The sequence below is a fragment of the Phoenix dactylifera genome, chromosome 8 (genome assembly GCF_051530095.1).
Source record: "Phoenix dactylifera cultivar Ajwa chromosome 8, Ajwa_hap1_PhDact_Kaust_v1.1, whole genome shotgun sequence".
Taxonomy (NCBI): domain Eukaryota; kingdom Viridiplantae; phylum Streptophyta; class Magnoliopsida; order Arecales; family Arecaceae; genus Phoenix; species Phoenix dactylifera.
In genome coordinates, this window is record NC_143197.1 from 3,396,607 (window position 1) to 3,418,630 (window position 22,024).

Sequence of the window (22,024 nt, forward strand, 5' to 3'; positions counted from 1 at the left end):
TCATGGGGCATGCGCTTGATTTAATCGACATTCGCGCGTTTCGAACTCGGCTAACTTAGATGGAGTCCAAATCTTTTTATTATCTGGCTACCATCTTGGTGGCTGTACTAGTCCTTCCAAGTAGTTGGGGGCTCAGCCATTGAAACATTTTCTATTCAGAAGCCACCTACCACCTGCCACCTACCACCTACCACCAACCGCCAAAACCTTAGCAGCATGGTTTCCAATAACAACGGGTGCTCCACCACGCGTGCCTCTTTTTTTTTTAACACCCTACCATCAAAATTAATCTTAAAAGTACCTTAGCTTCGGGTTCCTAGGCGATATTAATTAATCAGCATATATGGAAGGATGCCTTGAGAACCCCAGTTTTCCACGGCTCTCGTAGACGGATGAGAATTGGCATCCGTGCATTGATTACCCTGGAACATGGCTTCCCTGATGATGAGATAGGCCGGGAAGGCAAAGATCATGAAAAATCCTCTCATTTCTAGCCTCCCATACCCGATAGGTGATAAAGCAACAAAAAGAACCGTATGCTTAATGGACCTGGGATGGGAATACTGGTCACCGGGAATACCTCAAAAAAACTCTGGACAAAAGTCCGTCTGGAAAAGGATCGAGGCACCTCAGAAGAGGCTCGACCCCAAACCTCCGAGGAGGCAACCGAGCAGCAGAATAGAAAGAAACCTGGATGAAGGGATTGGTAATTTGTTCGTGATTTTAGATTTGAACCTTTTGAATATCCGAGAATGCCCGCTTGCATGGCCGTGCGACCACTACGTACCCCATATCAGATGGACTCAAGAAAAGCACACGTCAAGTCCAAGATCAACCCTATATAACACAACAGTGACTTTGCTTTGCCAAGAACTCTTATTAAATTTATTGCTTGATCAAGAACAGTTACTTATATGTTGGGGTGGATATATAAATCTTCTCACCTTCCACGCCGCATCCTCTCATGGGAAAAAATAATTAGAAATCATGTGAAGTTATGCAATGCTCGCCAGCACGCCGACGATAGGTGCGATGCTGGCCGTGGCCGGCTCGTTCTGCTGGTAGTTGTTCCTATCGTCTGAATACCCATCCGTGACATCGGGCCCGCCCACGATGGCGCCCACGAGCACATTAGGATTGGGTGCATCCTTGTTGTACCAATCGCTGAATCCCTGTTGGCAGTTTACTGGACTTGGGTTCTTCTTGATCGATATGATCGATGCACCCCTGTGGTGCACCTTAACTGGATAATTGGACCCAAACCCTACCATGTAGCTCAACCCCTTTGGGTTCTTCCCCAGAATGTAGTCCACCTGAGCACCACATCATTCGATCTCTATAGTTAGATCTTCAGTTCTTACGCATGCTTTTGTCTTTTATTACAGACATCTTTTAATTGTCTTTAATTAGATCATATAGTTGATGTCTGATCTATTGATTACCTGCGATCTGACGAATGAGATCATGTCCTTGGATGCAAGGGAGCCACCCGAGCAGCTGAGGATGGCTTTGGCACTTGCGAGGTGGTCAGCATGGGCGGCAAGGACCAGCATCGCCGAGGTGGTATACTGGAAATTGGCCCAGGGTTGCCACCAGAGCATGCCGGCAGGGCTCATCTTGACATTGCTGTTCCCCTTCTGGACGACGTTGCACATGAACTGATCTGCATTGCTCTTGTACTGGGACCAGGTCCCATTGTTGGGCACCTTGCCTTCCAAGATCAGCTATAATGTTATATATGCGAACACAAAGGAAAAGGGTGACGAAGTTTAGTGAGTAGTGTTTTATTGGAAATCGAACGTTAGGTAGCAATTAAGCTAGCTAACGGGTGAGATATGATATAGGGGATTGGATTGGAGAACACAAACCTTTGAGACTAGGGTCTGGACTCCGACGAATTTGTCGTCCCAAGAGAACATAGACCTGACGCCGCCATTGTTTTGGGCAGACCCGAGGAAGTCTAAGTAGGCCCGGTCCCCGGTGGCTTGGTAAAGCCATGCAGCTGCCCATAGCAATTCATCCTGTTGCAAGGATTACGTGTTAGCTGTAGTATGATCGATCAAAATTGATAACTATCCCGTCAGTCCATGGGAATTGACTGAAGGAATATTTTTTTTTCTGATGTCGGCTAAAGCAAGCTCGGTCCTGATTCATGAACAAATTTAAATTTTCTCTACATAGGCTGCACCAGATTAGGGTGAGCAAGAGGGGCTGGGCCTTGATAGCATTCAGATTAAATCATAGGCCAAATGGAAACTAGCTCGTTGGACAGTAACTAGGAGGTTGATGTAAAATCCAATGATATTGAATGCTACTATTGATCAAGAATCAAATGTTTGTTTATGCTGGTGATATAGGCCATGTTTGTATTGCGTCCAGCCCGTCATCCACCATTTAGTCTATGTCGGATGAGGCCAAGATCGATCTGAACTCTAGTAATTTTTCACCTTTCTGATCATTCACCAGCTAACAAGTTATATTGGATTCAATCAATTAATCAGTTATACTTGTACACACTGCTTACCTCGTATCCACTGCTGGAATAGAATTGCCCGGCAACTGGGATGCTGTTCTGGTACATACCAGGATACTTGCGAGCAAAATCGAACAGCTGCCGCCAAAAGAAAGAGCCAATAATGACACCACAGAAGCACAGGGGACTCATCCCACATTGCTCCAAGAAGTAAAAAATATATATATATACCTGTTTTGCATGGCCCAGAAGAGTGGCGGCATATCTGGCATCTGAACCCTTAAATGCGATGGATGCAGCAGCCAACGCCGCGGCAGTCTCCCCGGCGATATCCGAGCCGGGCTTCGAAGCGTCGACACTGTAAGACGTCCGAGGTGTGGTCATGTCTTCGGGCCTCTCCCAGCAAGCGTGGTCGGAGCCACCTTCGCCGACCTCGGCGTAGAGGACTTCAGGCTCGTGATGGGCCTTGATCAGGTAGTCGGTGCCCCATTTGATGGCGGCCAGGTTGTTCTGCAGCTCACCATTGGCCCTGAGTTGGGAGCCGAACTCCGCCGCGCTCCAGGAGAGCATGGTGATGGTGAAGGCCATCGGGAATCCAAACTTCACGTTGTCACCAGCATCATAGTATCCTCCGGTGAGGTCGACCTAGAACATAATACAAAAGAAGAACTAAATCATTACCCATGCAAAAAAAGTTCATAATAATTTTAGTTATTATATATTGAATTCCTTATTCATTGATGGGAAGGTGCACGAGTGTATGTAGCAATGTTGTTGCTCGAGACCACGAATAATGCTCGACTCACCCATCTATGGCAACAACCAATTTGGTATCTTTGCATTCAAAGATGGGCCTCAGAGTCTAATGATTACTTCTTTTTTTGACTACATTCCTATATATTATTTTTTTTACAAAGAGGAGCTAATATTATGAGCCTTTTTGCAAACTGTCCAAAAATGTGATGTTTTTTTTCTTGGGTACGGACTAATAAACTGTTGATTATTACCAACTCCTCATTTTTTGAGATACCAAGTAATTTGCTATTTTTCATTTGAAGAATCATGTGCTACTACCTAAGCCTCTCTCTCTCTCTCTCTCCAGTGGTGCTTAAGTTAGTTTTAATTAGTATTTCGGAAACCAAGCATGTAAGTTTTTCTCTTTCCTTTGTTTTGTTAACGAGCGTTACAGTGCAGCAGGAATGCCCTCTCATAGTGTTCTAAAATTTCTCACCCTACAGAAGGCATAATTGGTGCAGCCAATAAAAGACTGAACTGGCGAGCTAGCAGGCTCCATCAATCAAACTATACCTTAAAACATTTGGAAGGGTTAGCTTGTGAATCAACGCTTGTGCATGTTGCGAAAATGGATGCTTCAGAAAAATAGTCATTCTAGAGACCAGCTTAAACCACTGTTTGGTTTGCCACCCACTCTCGTCATGATAATTGGATGTCCCAAACTCCTAGTTAATTAGTAATCTTTCCAACACCTACGATCGAGTACTCTTATCATTTTTTCACACTAGAAATTGCTTCAAAAAAGTGCCCCGGAAATTATAACAGCTGCATTTTTTTCTACGTAAATGATGACTAGTTTGTTTAGCAAATTATAACAATGCCAACTATTAGGTTGAATTCATTTGACAAAGGAAGGAGGCTTACACCAGCATCACTACCATCTTTGAGAGCAGAATCACCACGCCAAAGCACACGCTGGTTGGGCGGCAATTTCCCGGACCTTTGGGCTTCAAAATACAGCAACGAGTTGTGGAGGGCCTGTTTGTAATCAACTGCAGCATATGCCTGCCCTAAAAGGACGAAACCAAGCCCAACAAGAAGCAAAGACCTCAGAGCCATTTTGGTCTCTGGGAAGCTCTTGCCTATGGTTTCCGTAGTGAGAGTGCGCCAAAGCATTTATATTGCTAGCACCATATATTCTGTCTTAAAAAGCTTTTTTTTTTTTTTTGGTAGCTGTCTAATAAGTTACTTTATCGGGTCGGCTAGGTTCTGCAAAAATACATGGAATGTCTTTTATTAAAAAAATTGAATGTTTGATGAGACTATAGGTTTATAGAGATAAAATCAAATTAAAATTTACCATGATAAACTCAATTAGAACGTCTTTCTAAATTTTGAATGAAACGTTCCATATAATTTAAGGGCAAATAATATTTTTACTTTTTGGCTGTGCCTTCCTGCCTTGTTCACTTTTTTTCCTTCTTGGGCAATATATTTATTTTTTTAATAAAATATGGGTAGTAAAGATAAGGCTGCAAATGGGTACTTATGACCCGATCCAACCCAACCGCTTAGACTTGAACTGACCCGTGCTAAAGGAGTCGTGGAGCCAGATCGGGTTCTAAGATTGTACCAATTTTATTTTTCGAGCCGGGTTTGAGTTTACTATTTGCATCCGACTTGATCAATTTGATTTTGGGGATCAGGTCTGAATTTACTAAATTCGGATCTGACCTGACCCGATCCATCACAGAAATTAGTGAGGAGTGATTCTGGTGCTTACATTGGGGGGTGATTTATGTCAAACAAATGGATATTCAAGAAGTGGCAGTAGTGACGAGTAGGAAAGAAACTCATGCCGGACACAACAACTGCTTCAAACCAAAACCAAGTAAGCTACAACACCGACAAATCACAAACTACCTTATCATATCATCACAAGAAGCCATTGTCCTACTTTTCATGGATTTCCCAACATCTCATGGAAGAAAGAGAAGCAACAAAACACAACAAACTAAAAATTGAGCTCACGCAACAAGGCACATTCACAGATGTTTTTTGTTCTATAAAAACGCCGCAGAGGCATCTTCAGCCAAGGGTTCCAAAAATCTGCTTCTCTGGAACCTTCAATTAGTGATAGAGCTGCAGTCTTGAAACTATAACAAGGAGAAGGTTACAAACAAGAGGGCAATCTGAGCCCTGCATCACTCAGTCTCTGAGTACCCAGAAGCAAAAAGGAACTAGAAAAAAAAAAGCTAAAAGCAATCTAGAAGGTTAGAGAATTAAACCGTAGGAGCACCACAAAATAATTAGGCAATGAACAATTTAAATTTTCATATTGGAAAACCATCTTCTACTCATCATCCAGCTAGCTTTCCAAAAAAAATCATCAAGCAATACTAGTGCAAGAGACATAAATTTATTTGAACCGGATCCGACCAGACTTGAATTTTTTGGATTGAAATCGGGTTATATATTGATCCGACCCGATCCAAATAACTCATTTGGTCAAAAATTATAGCCGTAGATCCAATACGAGCTGTTCCAATTTTCTATTGAGTTAGATTTGGGTCCAAAATTAGGACCTGAATAAGAAATTAAGTTGGGTCAGTATCATTTATGATTCAGCTCGATCCAATTTATTTGCACTTTTAGCCCAAGGCAGATCATTTTAAATTTAAAAACCAAAAATCATCCACTTTTCCTTCAAGGGATGAGAGAATAGAAATTTTGTTTGATATGGATACATGCAGTAGTAATGTTACCGTTTACTAGGTGACTAATTATTAGTGTCCACGACATTTTTCATGCTTTTAATGCATTCAAATCGTATATAATTATTTTTATTTTTATTTTTGAAATAATAAAGTCTTTCTTTGTTTTCTCGATGGAAGCTCCCACTATTGCTGATGCCTCTGAGCCACTTCCGTAGGACATAAACACGACAAAAATAATTATCTAGAAAAAGAAACTGTTGGGATCCGACAGCATTTAAGAGGTCGTACACTTGATTACAGGTCGTACACTTACTCGTTCCTGCCCCACCTATGCTATTGCTGCCGTACATCAAAAAATTATTAGACTGATCGGATCGACGAAGGGCAAAACTTGTACCATCTGAAGTAGGACTCTGTCGAGTATCATTGCTTGTTCTAGCCATACTAAAATTACATTACTAATTTTATTTTATTTTATTACTCATCTAAAATAATTATTTTTTATTTTAATTAATTAATTTTTTAAAATAGTTATTTTTTTTAGTGGGATAGTGATATTTGTATCTTATGGTGGGAGAGAGAGTATGGTTTTATGGATACGAGGAGTTTGGAGGAGAGTTATGTAAAGGCTTGGGAAAAAAAATTTCTATGTGTAAAGCATCTTTTATGGGACTTTTTTACGTGAGAGCGGAACTCATTATTTTGATGTTTTTTTAATATATTTATTTTTTTTTTTTTTCTTCTACTATTATTTTCTTTCAACAACTCTCTATAAATATTTATTTATTTAATATTTGTTCTGAATATTAGGCCGACATGGTTGATCTACTCTTTGTGTGCGGAGTCTTTTGCGAGGCTTTTTTACAGGGGACCGAAACTCATTATTTCAATGTTTTTTTGAATGTAGTTAATTTTTCCCCATTTTTTTCTTTTGCTATTATTTTCTTCCGACAACTCCCTTTAAATATTTTTTATTTAATATTTGTTATGAATATTAGGCTGACATGATCTACTCCGCATAACATGCCATTTGATGGGTTGAATTCCGGTCAGTAGCATCCATGACTCTGAAGGACGAGGTGTTTGATCAGCCGAGCTGCCTTTGGGCTGCACTGGGGTTTCTGGCCCAGTTCACTGTTGGCCTGGTCCCAATTCCAATTGGAGCAAGGCTCTCACCGCATATAGGGAACAAGGATTTGTTTTGGCTAAAGATTTCATCATCCCTCAAATTTTGAAGCTCGTGCATCCTAGGAAGGACAAGGCTGCCAGATTTTGATTAAAAAGATGGGGAGTATTGCTCTTGGCTCTCAAGTCTCATCCATTCTGTCAGATTCTCCGCAACCCAATAACTCCAACTTGAGCACATTGCAATTTTTTGATGGGCTAAAAAGGAATGCAAGTGACATTTTTCTACCACTTAAAACCAGCCTCCCTGTTGAGCAAGACGCTTTTCAGCATTCCTCAGTGAGTCGTGTAGCTAGCTCAATTGCAGTAAGTTTTTGCAGCTAGCTGTATTAGATAATTCAAATTTGGGATTCAGTTTACAAGGGAAAGTAGTATGCTAGTTACCACAACCTCCTTTGATATATTATATCAGACTAGGTGCTTGGATGATTTGCCGTCCAAAATCTGGCCTCTAAAATAGGATCTATCTTTGGTCCTTTTGTAAAAAGGCCCGCTTTATTATTACCATAAGAACTTATTCTCTCATTTAAGAATCAAACTAGGCAGCACATCATGTTACCATTTTTTTTCGCTTTCCTGCTTGAGAGAAAGGGACCAAGACCTATCCATTCTATAATGATCCAAAAATCCTGAACCTTTGGTTGCTAGGTGGAGGGTTATAACTACCAGGATAAGTCCTAACTCATGCATATCATGTACATGGTAAAAATATTTTTTTCTTTAAAAAAAAAAACAGGTTACATGTTAATAAACAGAAGAGTGATTGCAAACTAAACTGTGAAAAGGAACCACAAACTAGTTAGCAAGAAAAGAATCAGCCCCACACAATGTTCACTATGAATAATATTCAGCTCCAAACCCTAAACAGGTTTTCTGTATAAATAAACGTTGATCATGGACCAAAATCCACTCTTGCATATTTATGAACGACTATGTAAAATGTCAAATCCAGATAATTCACCCAACCCGCTCTCCATTTTTTTTATGGCAAAAAACTACGGTCCGGTGATTCAAAAATCTCAAGCATACGATGATTCAGAGTTTGGCGGTAGCTTTGAGGCTCAATATCATTAGTCTAAAAAACCAAAAAAGTAGTGGATTGAAGGGAGACTTTTTAAGTATGCTAGTGAAACCTAAAATTGGTTCTCAACAACCTTGGTCAAGTATATAGTTCACTAAGACTATCAGAGCGTATGTGCTAGGTCAACCTCAGGTTTATCTTTTGGGTAAGGGTCACACAATAAAATGCTAAAGCTAACTCATGACTTAAAATCAGGTGGATGTGGGTCTCTCTTTACAAGTATTCTTGGTAAATCGATTGTCAAACTATGGAGGCCGATGCTTTCCTATTGCGACTACCAAGATTGATTGCTTTGAGTTGTTATTTCATAGTAAACAAGGAGAAGTTATGATGTTGTTGGAACAGAAAGAATCACAGTTTATTGATTATAGTTGATATGGAAGGATAAGTATGACACAAGTATTACGCGGAAGAGGGGGAACTTGGAAGAACATTAGCCTAGAAAATAATGTTGAAGTTAGGAAGTTCTTTTCCACTCTAGAAAGGACTCACAACAGATTAAATTTAGAACAATTCAACTTGAGCAGATCCCAAAGCGTGGTTGGTACAAGACTGATACAGGTGGAGCAGCAAGTGAACATGAGAGGGCTGGAAAAGTGGTGTAATTGTGAATGATGGCACGGTTAAATCGAGTCTGGGCTGGGGCCGGCCAGTCGGGTTAGGTGGAAGCCGTTCAAAAAGTTGAACCATTAACTATTAGAAAAAGCACGTAAATGCTGGGGTGGCTTGTTTCAGCCTCCCTTTACTTTTTTTTTTTTTTTGCTAAAAGCCTCCCTTTACTTCAAAAAATAAGAAGAAGAAGAAGAAGAAGAAGAAGAAGTAAGTAACTGGAAAGGGAGGCGCTGGATGCCTGTGATCGGAGTCTTGGATTGGTCTCTTGCTTAACACGAGTTGCAAACTCTTGGCAAGGTTACTTTGGAATTCATTCTCTAGGAGATTTCATGGATGTGCAGAGAGTTCTAACAATCTAAAACGTAATCACCGCCATTATGTAGTTCAAGCTGGTTCTATGAAAGATCAATATTATTCTTTGTCTTTTGTTCACTAAATTTTAAGCGAGAGTTGTCATAAGTCACCACCCCAGTGCTGCATTCTTCCTGAGAAATATCCAAAACAGTACATTCTCTATTGGATATGATCTTGCATCAAAAATTTCAAATTGAGTCTCCTTTGTAATTTCCTGTGTGGTGGGTGGGGGGAGGCGATAGAACTAGGACTCGTGGTCTAATGTAATTCCTATCTGCAGTTTAAAATATAATTGAGCTCATACCTAAAAAAATATGAGACTATTGCAAAGCAGAAGGAAGGGACTAGGAAAGACATGCTGCAGTCCCCCATAGCTGACTCTGTACCATCGCATGCATCCACCATCAGTATTTTATTGACAACAAGCCTACTCATAATCAACATATGTTTAGGTTTATAAATGAGTTTCTACTCTGTTTAGTTGGTACCCACTACGTACAGTCTCTTCATCTTTTATCAGATTATATGTTGCAGCCCCACCAACCACATCCGATGTCTCATGCATCATGAATGGGATACTTCAATGAACGGGAACAGACTCAACGGTTACCGACATTCCTCGGGGGTTGGTATCTCTATCAAAACAACCGGTGGAACAGGAGAGACCCTCTTAACTTCAGTTGGTGTTTGCTCTCACTTGAAGAGAAAGTGATTTCCCTCCAGCCATCCCTGAACAATGCACGCAAGCCAATGCGTGATTCCTCATATATTAAGCATATGAGTACAGAGTTAGGAGGTTGCTTTGTTCTTACTTTGTTCAAATACAAAGCTACATGGACCATTAATTCTATGCTGGGATTTATTAAGTTTTACGATCCATCGATGCACAGTCCCACTCCAGAACTTGGTGAGCTTGGTTGGTGGCTCTCGCAGGCGTTTGGTTCGGGGCTGCTTTACTTTGAGTGCCTGCCTGCAAGCGTGTGGGCACAGTTTGAAGTACATGTTTGATGGTGACGCCGGAGAAAAGAAAACTTGAGGAGATAGACTTGGGATCTGGTAGCCACCCGGAGAATAATGGAAGGTGGTCAAATGTTGATATCTTACATTATTTTCGGGGGAACATGTGGAGTAATAGCTCTTCTTTACTCAAAAGGGAGAATTGACTTGTCAAATATTATGTAGCGCCATCAAAGACCATGATCTCCTTGGATAGAATCCTCCTACCCGAACCATTTGATTCAATGATAGCAACTTAAAAATATATGACTCTGAATTGTAATACACGGGAACCATTTTTTGATAGGCATCGACGTCTGAGTCCATGTGGTCCGTGACGTCCGTCCTAGGGAGAATAAGCTAGTGAATGGACTGCTTCAGGTTCATAGGCCAAAGAATTGGCTCTACGGTATATGATACAACTGGCACTCTTGTTAAGGTCCCTATTTGAAAGTTGGAACATCATCATATCCATTCTATGCGTTTTAGGGCATATTTTATTAGAGAAAGTTGGACTATGAAATGGAAATAGAAATAAGTGACTGCCATTCCAGCTATTTGGTTGAAGAAAATCCTATTCCCATTCCGATTCTCATCTCAATCCCCACAAAGCTAATTCTTACTCTTCCCTAATACTCAAATTTAATTCAGATTTCAATTTCAATTCTTACTCTTCCCTAATACTCAAATTTCAGTCGTGAACTAAACACGCCCTTAAAGTATCAAAGTTTTCTTCAACTCTTCTATCATTTAATCCTTTGACCAGCAATACCAAGGGGTATATCACATTAAACCATATTCAATTATTTGCTTTTTAGTATATGGCGCATACTTTGTACCAAAAAAAAAAGAAATCCATATTTAAGTATACCGTCAGCCCATTTTTTTCTTGAAAAACTACCATCAACTCATATGAGAGCATTTTAGACTATAGCGAGATTTGTTATTGCAAGAAACCTGAATTCAAATCCTACATTCACTACATTTTATTATGTCAATAAAAATTAGATGAGTTTTACATATTTCTTCTTTTAATACACATGTATATATATACACGTCTGTAAATGTATGTGCGTGTATACATACATACGAACATCAGTCAAGAGGAAAGGCACAGATCAGCCACTTAATTATGGGAAAAAGTCGGGTCATCGGGTACCAACTAGAGAGCTGGGACCCACTCTGGGTCCATACCTAACCCATAGACTTATATCCCTAATTCGTCCATTCTTCCAAGTATATACACACACAATAAAAGCTGGGGGCTTGGGAGTACAAATTACAAAAATTCCGCATAAAAGTGGATGCTTTATATCCCAACCGAAGGAGAGCCCAAGGCATCCAATATAGAGGGACCATGCATGGCTTGATGAACATTGCATGGATCCACCCACTCCACTTGCTTCCGACACAGCAAATCCAATCATACAGATAGCTCCTTTCCACCCAACGATAAACAAATTCGAAACTTTACGGCCTCCGCTGCTTCCTGTACCAAGACACCCACCAAATAAAGAGAACTCCCCCTTTCCATAAGCTTACATGTTACTCCTTGACCCGATCACCTTCTTCATCAACTAGATTCTTAAATAAAGTTTTTACTTTTTTCCGTTTAGCCTCTAGTGGGGCCTCAATAAAGAGTAGGAAGGGAAGCCTCACCATCCAAACTAGACGACCTCCTCCCTCAGGAAAGCCTCAACCCACCGAACCACCCCAGTCCCCACCCTTAAACCTACTCCTTTCCTCTCTCTATATCCACTCCTCCATCTTCTCCCTCGCCCTATCGTGCTTCAAACGAAATCCGAATTCCTGTTTCTCAAAAAAGAAAAAGAAAAACCTCCGAATTCCAATTCCTTCTCCGATATGCTTTTCGCTCGCCGGAAGTCGTCGTCTATTTTCACGCCGGAGCCGTTCATGATGAAGCAAGCAGCGTTTAATGGCCGGAAGAACGGCAACCTCTCGATCTTCGTTGTCGTCTTCTCGGTCTTCCTCTTCGCCCTGTTCATGTACAACGAGGACGTCAAGTCCATCGCCGAGTTCCCTTTCTCCTCCAGAAGCAGAGCCAAGTCCCAGGAGGTCGTCTCCCACCAGCAGCAAGACCTCTCCTCCACCCAACAAGAAGACCCCCAGGCGGAGAACCACCAACCAAGCGGCCAGCCCAAGAGCACGGAGAGGTCAACGACGGAGGTGGAACCCCGCCGCCAAGACGAGCTAGAGAAGAGTCGCCGCACCAAGGTGGTTTTCGAGGACGAGAACGGCCCTGGGATTCGGCTGCCGGTGATCAAGCAGGAGGCCCGCGAGGGGCGAGTGGCCCAGCCGGAGCCCAAGGAGAAGGCCAAAGACGAGGAGAGGTCGGGCGAGGCGGAGGTCAAGGAGGATCGGACGGTGGTCCTGGAGCGAACGGTGGTGAGCGTGCCGGAGGGGTGCGACCTGTTCACCGGCCAGTGGGTGTACGACAACGTGACAAGCCCAATTTACAAGGAGCACGAGTGCGAGTTCCTCACAGAGCAGGTTACGTGCATGAGGAATGGCAGGAAGGACGATACCCACCAGAAGTGGCGGTGGCAGCCTCGGGATTGCAACCTGCCTCGGTGAGTGTTCTGAATTTTTTTGGTTCGATTAATTCAAAGGGCATGGTTAATTGGGTTGTTCCATCTGAATTTGAGGATTTCTATTTGGGCCTCGGTGTGTCTGATTTGAAATTAAGGTTCGATGCGAGGATATTCTTGGAGAGGCTAAGGGGGAAGAGGCTGATGTTTGTGGGGGACTCGTTGAACCGGAACCAGTGGGAGTCCATGGTGTGCCTGGCCCAGTCCGGCGGTATTCCAGGCAAGAAGACGCTTGTGAAGAACGGCTCGCTCAATGTCTTCCGAGTCGAGGTAACAAACTGGTTTGCGTTAAAACTGTGTGACGACGACGAGCTGCTGCGAAAATAATCTGATTGGATTAATTGTTCGGAATGTGAAGGAGTACGATGCAACGGTGGAGTTCTACTGGGCGCCGTTCCTGGTGGAATCGAACTCGGACGATCCAAACTTGCACAGCATTCAGAACCGGATCATCATGCCGGAATCGATCAACAAGCACGGGAAGAACTGGAAGGGAGTGGACTACCTCATCTTCAATACCTACATCTGGTGGATGAACACCTTCAACATGAAAGTCCTGTGAGTATTTTAATTGGCTGAGGAATATGGTGTTGGGTTAAATTCAATTTCATGTCCTGATAGTGGATGTCTCTAATCTGGAGCAAACAGGCGAGGGTCGTTCGACGAGGGAGCAACGGAGTATGATGAGGTAGACCGGCCTAAAGCCTACAGGAGGGTCCTCAAGACATGGGCTAAGTGGGTGGAAAAGAATGTGGATCCCCAGCGAACGATGGTGTTCTTCATGAGCATGTCTCCTAACCATATCAAGTAAGGACCACCGCATCTTCCTCCTCTTTCTTTTTCTCCTTCCTCTTGGCGGGCGGGGAAGAAGAATAACTCGACCATTCACATAGGGACACTGGATCGTAACTAACTTTTCTTTTTTTTTTCTTTTAATAAGACGGATAGATCTTAGAATTCTAGTATACGACGTCCGTGTCCTTGGCCAGCCAACTTGGACCCGTCTTCGTGGTCCAAAGCCCTCACAATGTTGATGGATTTTTATGATTTAGATGGCAGGATGGGAATACAAGTTTCCTTCGCCAGCCGACGTCCAAATCGATTTGCCCTGGATGTCAGGGCCAGCTAGCCAGGCGGCATCTGTAGCTAGGAGAATCTTACCACCATTGTTACTAGTTAGGGGATACCCCAGAAGACTGTTACCGAATTATTTATGGTTAAAGGCGACATGAGTGAAAAAAGAAGCCAAGGACCATCATCTAGAAAAAGCGATTTCACCTCAACAAGAACCTAGAAAAAGCGACTTGCTGTTGAAAAACAGAATCCCTTTATATGTAGGCCTCTAACAAACCCCAGGGCCCACCCAGCACTCATATAAATCACTTTATAACTTTTACAATTTCTAACGTGATAACCGTACTCCAATAACCCGCTACCTTTCTGGCCAAATATTCTATCGTAATTAGCTAGCAACCATTTCAGGTCCTGATACTAAAGTGTTTTGTCTCGAAGCAAATAATCTGTCTGTAGGCCGCGCTTGGTTGCTTTTGGCGATCTCATAATTAATTTACATCATTGTCATCATAATCAACCATAAAGGGCTACAGATCATTTAGATTAGATTAGATTAGATTAGATTAGCTGTCGTATATGGTGATGGTGATGATGATTTGTATGATGCATATAAAATATATATAGGAGCGAGGAGTGGGACAACCCAAACGGGATAAAGTGCGCACAGGAGACGCAACCAGTGACGAACCTGCCGCACGCGCTGGACGTGGGGACGGACTGGCGGCTATTCGACGTGGCGACGAACGTGACGAGGTCCATGAGGAAGGTGCCGGTCTGGTTCCTCAGCATCACCGCGCTGTCGGAGCTCCGGAAGGACGCGCACACCTCCGTCCACACGCTGCGGCAGGGAAAGCTGCTGACGCCGGAGCAGCAGGCGGACCCGGCCACCTACGCCGACTGCATCCACTGGTGCCTCCCGGGCCTCCCGGACATCTGGAACGAGTTCCTCTACGCCCGCATCGCCCCCAGCCCTTGGCGCATCTGATCCATCATGCCTCTTTTTTTGTCGTTACACTTCCTCTTTTCTTTTCTTTTCTTTCCCCTTTGATGATTTTATTTTTTAAATGTTCGTATTTTTGGGAACATCTGGGGGTGGCGTGGCAGACTGCTAATGGCATGGAAGAGAGAGCTTATATTATTAGGACGTTCGGAACGGACTGGAGAGGGCGTTCGCCTGTTGATATGATGGCTGCCACCGCCACGCTGTTGGTTGTGACACATGGCTTCCTCTAATTGTATATTTCATTTGCACTTGGAGAGGAGAATAACTGCGAACTTAAAAAAAAAAAACGTTTTGAAAAAAAAATAAACATCGTACGGTTACACAAGTCTCGTCATCTGTTTAGATGAACATCCGGACGTGGAATACTCTTAGGATTGAGTTGTGAAACATATTTGGAAGAACATCCCCAACATTTCTTGAAGTCCTGTCACTGGAACGGAACATGAAGAGTGGTTCAAGTTGAATGGATGGAGGGGATTTAGTAGGCTTAGTTTAGGTAGACAAGGTCCAATTAGTCAACTACGTCTTGGGGTGGTCAATTTGAGTTTTAATTAGGCGATATTGGATCAAATTCAGCCCACTTCTGTGATTTTTTCCCTAAAATAATAATTTCATGTATTCTACACACGTGCCTTGCCATGAACGTCTAATCCAATATTCCCTTCCGCTCTCCTGGGCCTCAGAATTCAAAGGGGAAAGTGGAGGGTGGCATCACTCTTATCTGCAACTCAGCGTCATTTAAAAAGAAAACAGACATGAAAATGGCCACGGGAACTTGTAAATGAAAGAGAAAAGGAGCAGCAATCACACTTAAACTCACCTAATTTATATTATCACCAGATAAACAATTTGGGACCCAGCCAACAACTAAACGGATTTACTGATTTCTACCGTCTGGTGCATCCAATGCAAAATTCATAATTATTGCATGTCCCTGAAGAAGATGGTAACTTTAGCATTGGCAGGTGCAACCAATTCTTATTCTACTGCACCACCTTTCATATGTTCGGCTGTCACAGAAATTAGAAAGCAAAGCCAATTGTGCAAGAAAAAATCAGTATAGCCAAACCAGTACATTGCTTACGTGGAAAAAATTTTCATGACAAGTTCCTGAATTTGAACAAAAGAGTATTTTTTTTGATTTTGAAGTAGATTAGCGCAACACAAACAGAAAAACATAAACATAATTGATAAATAGAAATTTACCTGTCGACTCGGTCTCATCTCAGATAAGATGATGTACAATTTACAAATGATAGGATTTCTGCACCTTTTTTCTGAAACTGCAGCAAAAACCTCAGCTTTTGGGGCTCATTCTCAGCGACGTATCCCTAGTCACAAAATCACGTGACATTCCAACCATGCACCTTTACCACAAAAATGAATAGTACTGCAAACTGACATCATTTCATAAAAAATAAGCTTGAGAAACAGAGTTGCAAATAAGTGGAGTATACAACCAGTGACTTGGGTAACAGATCCAATAAGCGATATACCCAAATTCTGCTATCTATGTAGAAAATTGTTCTGTTTCTTCAGTGCTTCCTTGAGGCTTTTCCGACATTTCTCATATTACAGTAGACACAATTCAAACTACTTTCCATCACATGTTGATTTCCATATATTGCTGATATTTCTTTGTCTCGTCTGTCAATTATGTCCAAGAAACATCTATACCAGCATTAATTTCCATCTATTATGGCAGTACCTACAAACTAATACGAATTTTGTCAGAAATATTACTGTTTGTAATTCTTTTACCTCAGTATTCTATCGTATAATAATTCTGGTAATATGCAGGATTTAGAATTAATCCAAATCTTTTGCCTTCGATCCTACTAGAAACATCACACAAACATCATTTACAAGGTACAATCAAGTTGGTGCTCATCCATCAGATTTAGTTCCTTCCACATTCATCTTACGAGTCCACTCCGACCTCCCACATAACGGATTCAGCAGGCCTCAAAAAATTATGAATCCCGAAACCTTGTAAAGAGTTAATCCATGATATCCAATATGTCAGCTGCATTTGATGTTACTGAAAACCATTACAAAACCCTATTGACAACTCAGATACATTTGTATGAAACAAAATGCTCTAGAAAAACAAACAAACCTAGAAATGTAGGAGAAAATTATAGACACGCAAAAGCTAAAATTTTGCATTGTCGACATTTTTGAGACTATTAACCTAATGGGGGCAATGCAAGAGTAATTTATTCATCCTTCATTTAAGAAAAAGAAAATAGGCAAGTCATATCCACACTAAAAGCACTAAGTGAAACCTAAATCAATACTAAAAATATCTAGAAAGCATAGCCCTGACTTTTACATTTAGATGCTCCATCACTAAGGGTTGCATATTCATAGGCAGGATTTGCTGATTACTCAGGCAGAACATGCCTCCACAATTAATCATGGTGTGACACCCTGAATCAAGACGCAATTAGCATAGAATTAAGTATTATGAGAAGGTTGGGAACCCTGCTCTACAGGTACTTATAGTTCTGTATATCATAAATGTTTGTATCCTGACTAGCTTCTTTTGGGTCCTTAATGAACTACAGCCATCTGAGCAATCTGTGGTGAAGCATTTCATAAGAGCTCTAAGTCAAATTAGACTGAAATTATTCGATCCATTTACTTATTTACAAGTGTCAATTCTATGTTTTTTTATAGCTCCGGTCTCTACATTCCTTCGCATGATCAACAATCAATTAACAGGAATAATCAAATACAACAGTACCTGCATGAGACATGCTCACACAAATGGTATTTACCTACTTGATACATTTCTATTCTACAAGGAGCATACATTTCTATTCTAACTTCAAACATATGTACCTTATCATATATCCTCCTCAAAATCCTCCTATTTAGTATTTACGATGCAAATAATTATACTCACACCCAGGATATTGTTGCCCAATATCAACATCATACCTTTAAAGCAATTTTTGTCCTTGAAATTCTTCTAGTAAGTTGCCTGAAATATTAGAAACCAGTATCAATCTGTCATTTCTTTCATTCACTAATTGGTTGTACACAGGATTTTGTGACTATACCTTGATGAACCAGCATGTAGTCATATTCAGGTGATATAATCATCTAAATGATTACCAAGTAGACTAGGAAAATTGAAAATACTAGCAATATTAATTACAAACATGGAATGCCGTACCGGCCGGTACGGGCCGGTACGTACCGGTCCGGTCCTAGACCGGTACCGGAACGGATAAAAAACCGGTATTTCCCGGTTTTTTATCCGAACCGGCCGGTACGGGTGCGTACCGGCCGGTTCGGGCCCGTACCGGCCGGTTCGGGGCCCGTACCGGCCGGTTCGGGCCCGTACCGGCCGGTTCGGGCCCGTACCGGCCGGTTCGGAGCTCGTACCGGCCGGTACGATATTTTTTTTTTTTAGAACCACAGCGCCGCGCGCTGTGGTTTTTGAAACCACCGGTACCGGCCGGTACGGACCGGACCGGACCAGTACCGTACCGGTCCGGCCGGCCACCGGTACGCCGACCGGTACCAGTACGGCGGACCTTGATTACAAAGGTGTGAAAAAGCTGAGTGCATTCAATATCATAGATTCAGTAGTTTAATCAACGCCAGGAGGCAGTTTAATTTACAGAAGAGTACAATTTCACCAGCTGCAATAAAGAAAGTCGTTTTATGCAAATTAAATGATGCAGAATGTTGGCCGAACCAGCTCTCTATACCTTTTTTCATGGCTTTGATAATTTGGCTGAACATATGATAGACAAGAACTAGTAGTTTCCACCCTATGAAACAGAAGGCTCATGAAGAACTACTTGCCATAACATCGAGACAGAACTGAACAACCAGACAAGATTTGTTCCTTCAGCGATGCACAACCATCCTGCTCTAAGAAGTTTTCAGCCTCTTGAAATAAATTTGTCAATCTCAGTGATTCCTTTGGCATGAGTTGTTGGCAGTAACAGATGCAGAAAAGGAACCATGGACAAAGATATGGGAGTCTTTAGCTTGATCTTCCGAATTGCTGACTTCACAACATAAGGAGGTGGTATGTCATACCAAAGAAGATACCAAGAAAGATGCACAGCATCCATCCAATCCCCATCAATTTGGTTATTGGGCCACTTCCCCAAATCTAAATAGACGAGAAAGTTGTGCCTGAGCATTTTGGAATTTGCCAGAATCTCTTCAATGCGTTTCCTGATGGATTCCATGAATGTTAACTGAATGATGCCGCTTCCGTTACAAGACAGTTTGCCACTGATCAAAGCCTCATTGTACGCTAGTGCAAGCTACAGGATGACATGCAACAAAATCTCCCATCAGTACATATAGTTACAGTTAGAATCAACAAAAGACATTTCTAAATTAATTTATGCTAGTAAAGTTGCAGTTATCAAAATAAAATGACAACTGAAATGCTGATTTAAAACAAATAAAAAAACTAAGCCAGATGAATTAACATTTAGCGATTGATGTCATGGGAACATCATCAGTAAATATCACAAGAAAAACTTACGGTAAACAAGAATTTCATAATAAGTGCAGATATAAGGTGCTGTACTCATACAGAAGAAATAAATGAACCATCTAAGCTCATAGAAATGAAAGCAGTACCCTGGTATTGCTTCAGGATTATCTAAGAGAGCGGTAAGCTTTTCACTCTACCAAGGTCACTCATTTTTCATATTTTCAAATTCACATTATCGGTTGTTCAAACTAACGCTGCAGCTTCCATGAACATTTTCTATCTTTGAAACCTTTTTGTCCTTAGTTTCAGAAAGAGTTTTCAACAAGAGAAGATAAAGTTACGAGTACTTACTTTTAAACTGGAAAGAAAAAGTGAATCTTGAAAAACAAGAGCACCACTTTTCACCTGTTCCCACATTGATCCAATCATCGTGTACAATGACAAATAGACCTGTATACACCATCATGAATAATCAGCTCCCTGAAGCATCAATGTTGAATAAGAAGGTAACAAATGAGAAAAGATTCAATAAAGCCATAAAGCACCTGTAGGAGAGCTGGCCTGTCTTTGCTAACACACTCAAATAGTACTTGCGAGCAGAACTCCTGGAAATCGGCATCCGATCTGCAATTTACAAAATAAATTGATTAAATATACAAGTTTTCCTGTGCAAGGATTAAAATGTTGTATCCACTCTAATCAGTATGGGCCAGAACATATCATTACAGTGACACATAGCACTACCACATGCCATATGCCGTGCCCGTGCCCAGCTGGCATCGGACCAGTAAACAACACTTGTAGCCTTGTGCCCTTGTGCACAAACACATGTATATGAGAGATTATAATCCAAGGAGTTGACTTAACAAAAGAATAAAACTGGATGAACATAAACAAGGTACCAATGTTTTAAATATCAATAGGTTGACAGGGTGTTCCACCATCTAGAGTGTCAAGACGGGATGAGTCAAGAAATAGATTGGGATGGGACGGGATATCCATCATGCCATACAGGGCATCCTGTTCTATAGAAAATAGGGATGGCCCAGTCCCATGGTATTTAAAAGCATGCAGGGTACATTTCAAAAGACTTAATGCTGCTTTGTACCTACTAGCACCAGCTAGCCCACGTGCAATAGTAATAAAGACAAGGCATGCCAAACAATCCCAAACTCAACGGTTCAAGCCATACCGAACCAAACCGGTCAAGAATCGGGATTGTTGAAGCAATCGAGACGGTTTGATCCCTTAAAATCCTTCTGAGCCCCCCTTGATGCCCTTCGACCCTCCATTCTCTCTCCACCCAGCTGCCACGATCAGAGCTTCGAAGCTCCGCTGTGTGCATCAATCGGTCAGCCGCTCATATCACTCACTCGACCCCTCATCTTGCTTGCTTGGCCCTTCATCTTGCTCCAATCAATGCCAACCAACGTCAATCGATGCCCAAGTAAGCCCCTCTTCCTGCTTCCCTCTCTTGCCTCTCCCTCTCCTTGGTTTGGTATATCCCAGCACGGTACGGTACGCAGTACGATACGCACCAATACTATACTGAACCAGGTGCTAGCCAAAACAAGCCTCGATACAGATCCAACAGACATTGTGTTGACACCTTACTCTATCAACAGGTGAGCGAGGCATAAAAATACTGATAGCTCGATTAAGCATTCACGTAGGCATGCCCCCAGCATCTAGATAGCCCGAAAGAAGATAAAAAGAGGCCTACGATGATGATAGTAGCGTAGTTCAGGTACTTTGACCTTCAAGGACTTTCGCAACTATTACACCGCCTAGGAGGAGGATGAAAAGCAAGGTGTAGCTGGGGCTATGAAATACTTTATCACTACTAGTAAACTAAATTCCTACTCAAAAATTAAAAATAAGAAATTCGAAAGGTAAAATAAAATAAATTTAAAGGAACTATAAATGATAAAAGTAATTGTAAATTAAAGATAAAGATAAAGTCCAATTATTTGAGTAGCAAAAAGGTTCCTAGAACAGATTACAATCTACTATTTATACTAGAATACAAACGATACAGCAACCACCAATCCAGCAACAATAGTCCATGTCTATCCTTTGCTTCTAACAATTCTGGCAACTGATGCCAACTTTCCTCCATAACTCAATAATCCAATCAGGGAGAACAAAGAATTCCCTCAACCTGCTCAACTTGAATCTCTCAAAAAAAAATTTATATAAAGATAAAAATGGCAAAATTAGAGTTTGGATCTCCTTTTCTTTCATTAATGATTCAAAAACTGAGGTACCTAGCTTCTATTTATAATAATGAGGTCCGTCCGTACACAATTCAAATCGGATTCCTCTCTTAATTCGAATAGGGCTAGCTTTCTAAAAATAGACATGGCTAGTAGAAATAAATACAAAAAAGCTAAAATCCTGCAGAAGATAGATCCCGACTCCTACATCAGCTTTACCCGTTATTGCTCCATCTAATTCTTCCTAAACTGGGAGGTACTTCCGATCAATGTCTTTTCCGAAAAAAAAATCAGATTAACCAGCCTATTTTGGAATCCAAATGAAATTCGAACCTGATCGTCAGTTGCGTCACACCCTTCAGGGTGTGGCGCCACATCATAAAGCTCGAAAAATTACCCAATTTGAAAAAAAAATCTCAATTAGATATCGTACAGCCAAGTTATAGCCTTCAAAAATTTGGCTCACAATTCAGCTTTCCAATGTGACGACCCTCA

The 22,024-nt window shown here is 41.6% G+C and overlaps 3 protein-coding genes across 6 annotated transcripts in view; 1 reads left to right on the plus strand and 2 right to left on the minus strand.

The window, feature by feature from the left end:
• Nucleotides 1-995: 995 nt before the first annotated feature.
• LOC103709402 (endoglucanase 15-like) lies at nucleotides 996-4,353 on the minus strand. Its single transcript, XM_008794715.5, has 6 exons — nucleotides 4,133-4,353; nucleotides 2,705-3,118; nucleotides 2,525-2,611; nucleotides 1,869-2,021; nucleotides 1,443-1,724; nucleotides 996-1,313 (listed from the first exon to the last, which is right to left on the minus strand). The coding sequence occupies exons 1-6, from the start codon at nucleotides 4,325-4,327 to the stop codon at nucleotides 996-998; spliced, it is 1,449 nt and encodes a 482-aa protein (XP_008792937.5). The 5' UTR covers nucleotides 4,328-4,353.
• Nucleotides 4,354-11,554: 7,201 nt separating this feature from the next.
• LOC103709395 (xylan O-acetyltransferase 1-like) lies at nucleotides 11,555-15,164 on the plus strand. Its single transcript, XM_088702405.2, has 5 exons — nucleotides 11,555-12,744; nucleotides 12,861-13,032; nucleotides 13,121-13,320; nucleotides 13,411-13,569; nucleotides 14,461-15,164. The coding sequence occupies exons 1-5, from the start codon at nucleotides 12,017-12,019 to the stop codon at nucleotides 14,819-14,821; spliced, it is 1,620 nt and encodes a 539-aa protein (XP_088558531.2). The 5' UTR covers nucleotides 11,555-12,016; the 3' UTR covers nucleotides 14,822-15,164.
• A 555-nt stretch (nucleotides 15,165-15,719) lies between these two features.
• EMB2771 (E3 ubiquitin ligase) overlaps nucleotides 15,720-22,024 on the minus strand; it is a 44,492-nt gene continuing 38,187 nt past the window's right edge. The window contains exons 35-39 of one of the 4 annotated variants that reach the window (XR_005510926.3): nucleotides 19,859-19,937; nucleotides 19,665-19,763; nucleotides 18,565-19,134; nucleotides 16,046-16,170; nucleotides 15,720-15,849 (exon numbers count right to left, since the gene is read on the minus strand). Coding sequence is in view for 1 of the 4 variants with exons in the window: in XM_039124305.3 (XP_038980233.3) it covers nucleotides 18,742-19,134; nucleotides 19,665-19,763; nucleotides 19,859-19,937 (571 nt within the window). In the remaining 3 variants the exon portion in view is untranslated. Of the gene's footprint in view, nucleotides 15,850-16,019; nucleotides 16,548-18,403; nucleotides 19,135-19,664; nucleotides 19,764-19,858; nucleotides 19,938-22,024 lie in introns of those variants that run through there. The other 3 variants (XR_005510925.3, XR_005510928.3, XM_039124305.3) reach the window with 3 other exon arrangements.

Coding starts and splice junctions, on each gene's coding strand:
- LOC103709402 (XM_008794715.5), bottom strand. CDS start 4,327: ATGGCTCTGAGGTCTTTGCTTCTTGTTGGGCTTGGTTTCGTCCTTTTA. Junction 3,119..4,132: donor AAGATGGTAGTGATGCTGGT/GTAAGCCTCCTT, acceptor ATTATGTTCTAG/GTCGACCTCACCGGAGGATA. Junction 2,612..2,704: donor TTCTGGGCCATGCAAAACAG/GTATATATATAT, acceptor TTTTGGCGGCAG/CTGTTCGATTTTGCTCGCAA.
- LOC103709395 (XM_088702405.2), top strand. CDS start 12,017: ATGCTTTTCGCTCGCCGGAAGTCGTCGTCTATTTTCACGCCGGAGCCG. Junction 12,745..12,860: donor CGGGATTGCAACCTGCCTCG/GTGAGTGTTCTG, acceptor TTTGAAATTAAG/GTTCGATGCGAGGATATTCT. Junction 13,570..14,460: donor ATGTCTCCTAACCATATCAA/GTAAGGACCACC, acceptor AAATATATATAG/GAGCGAGGAGTGGGACAACC.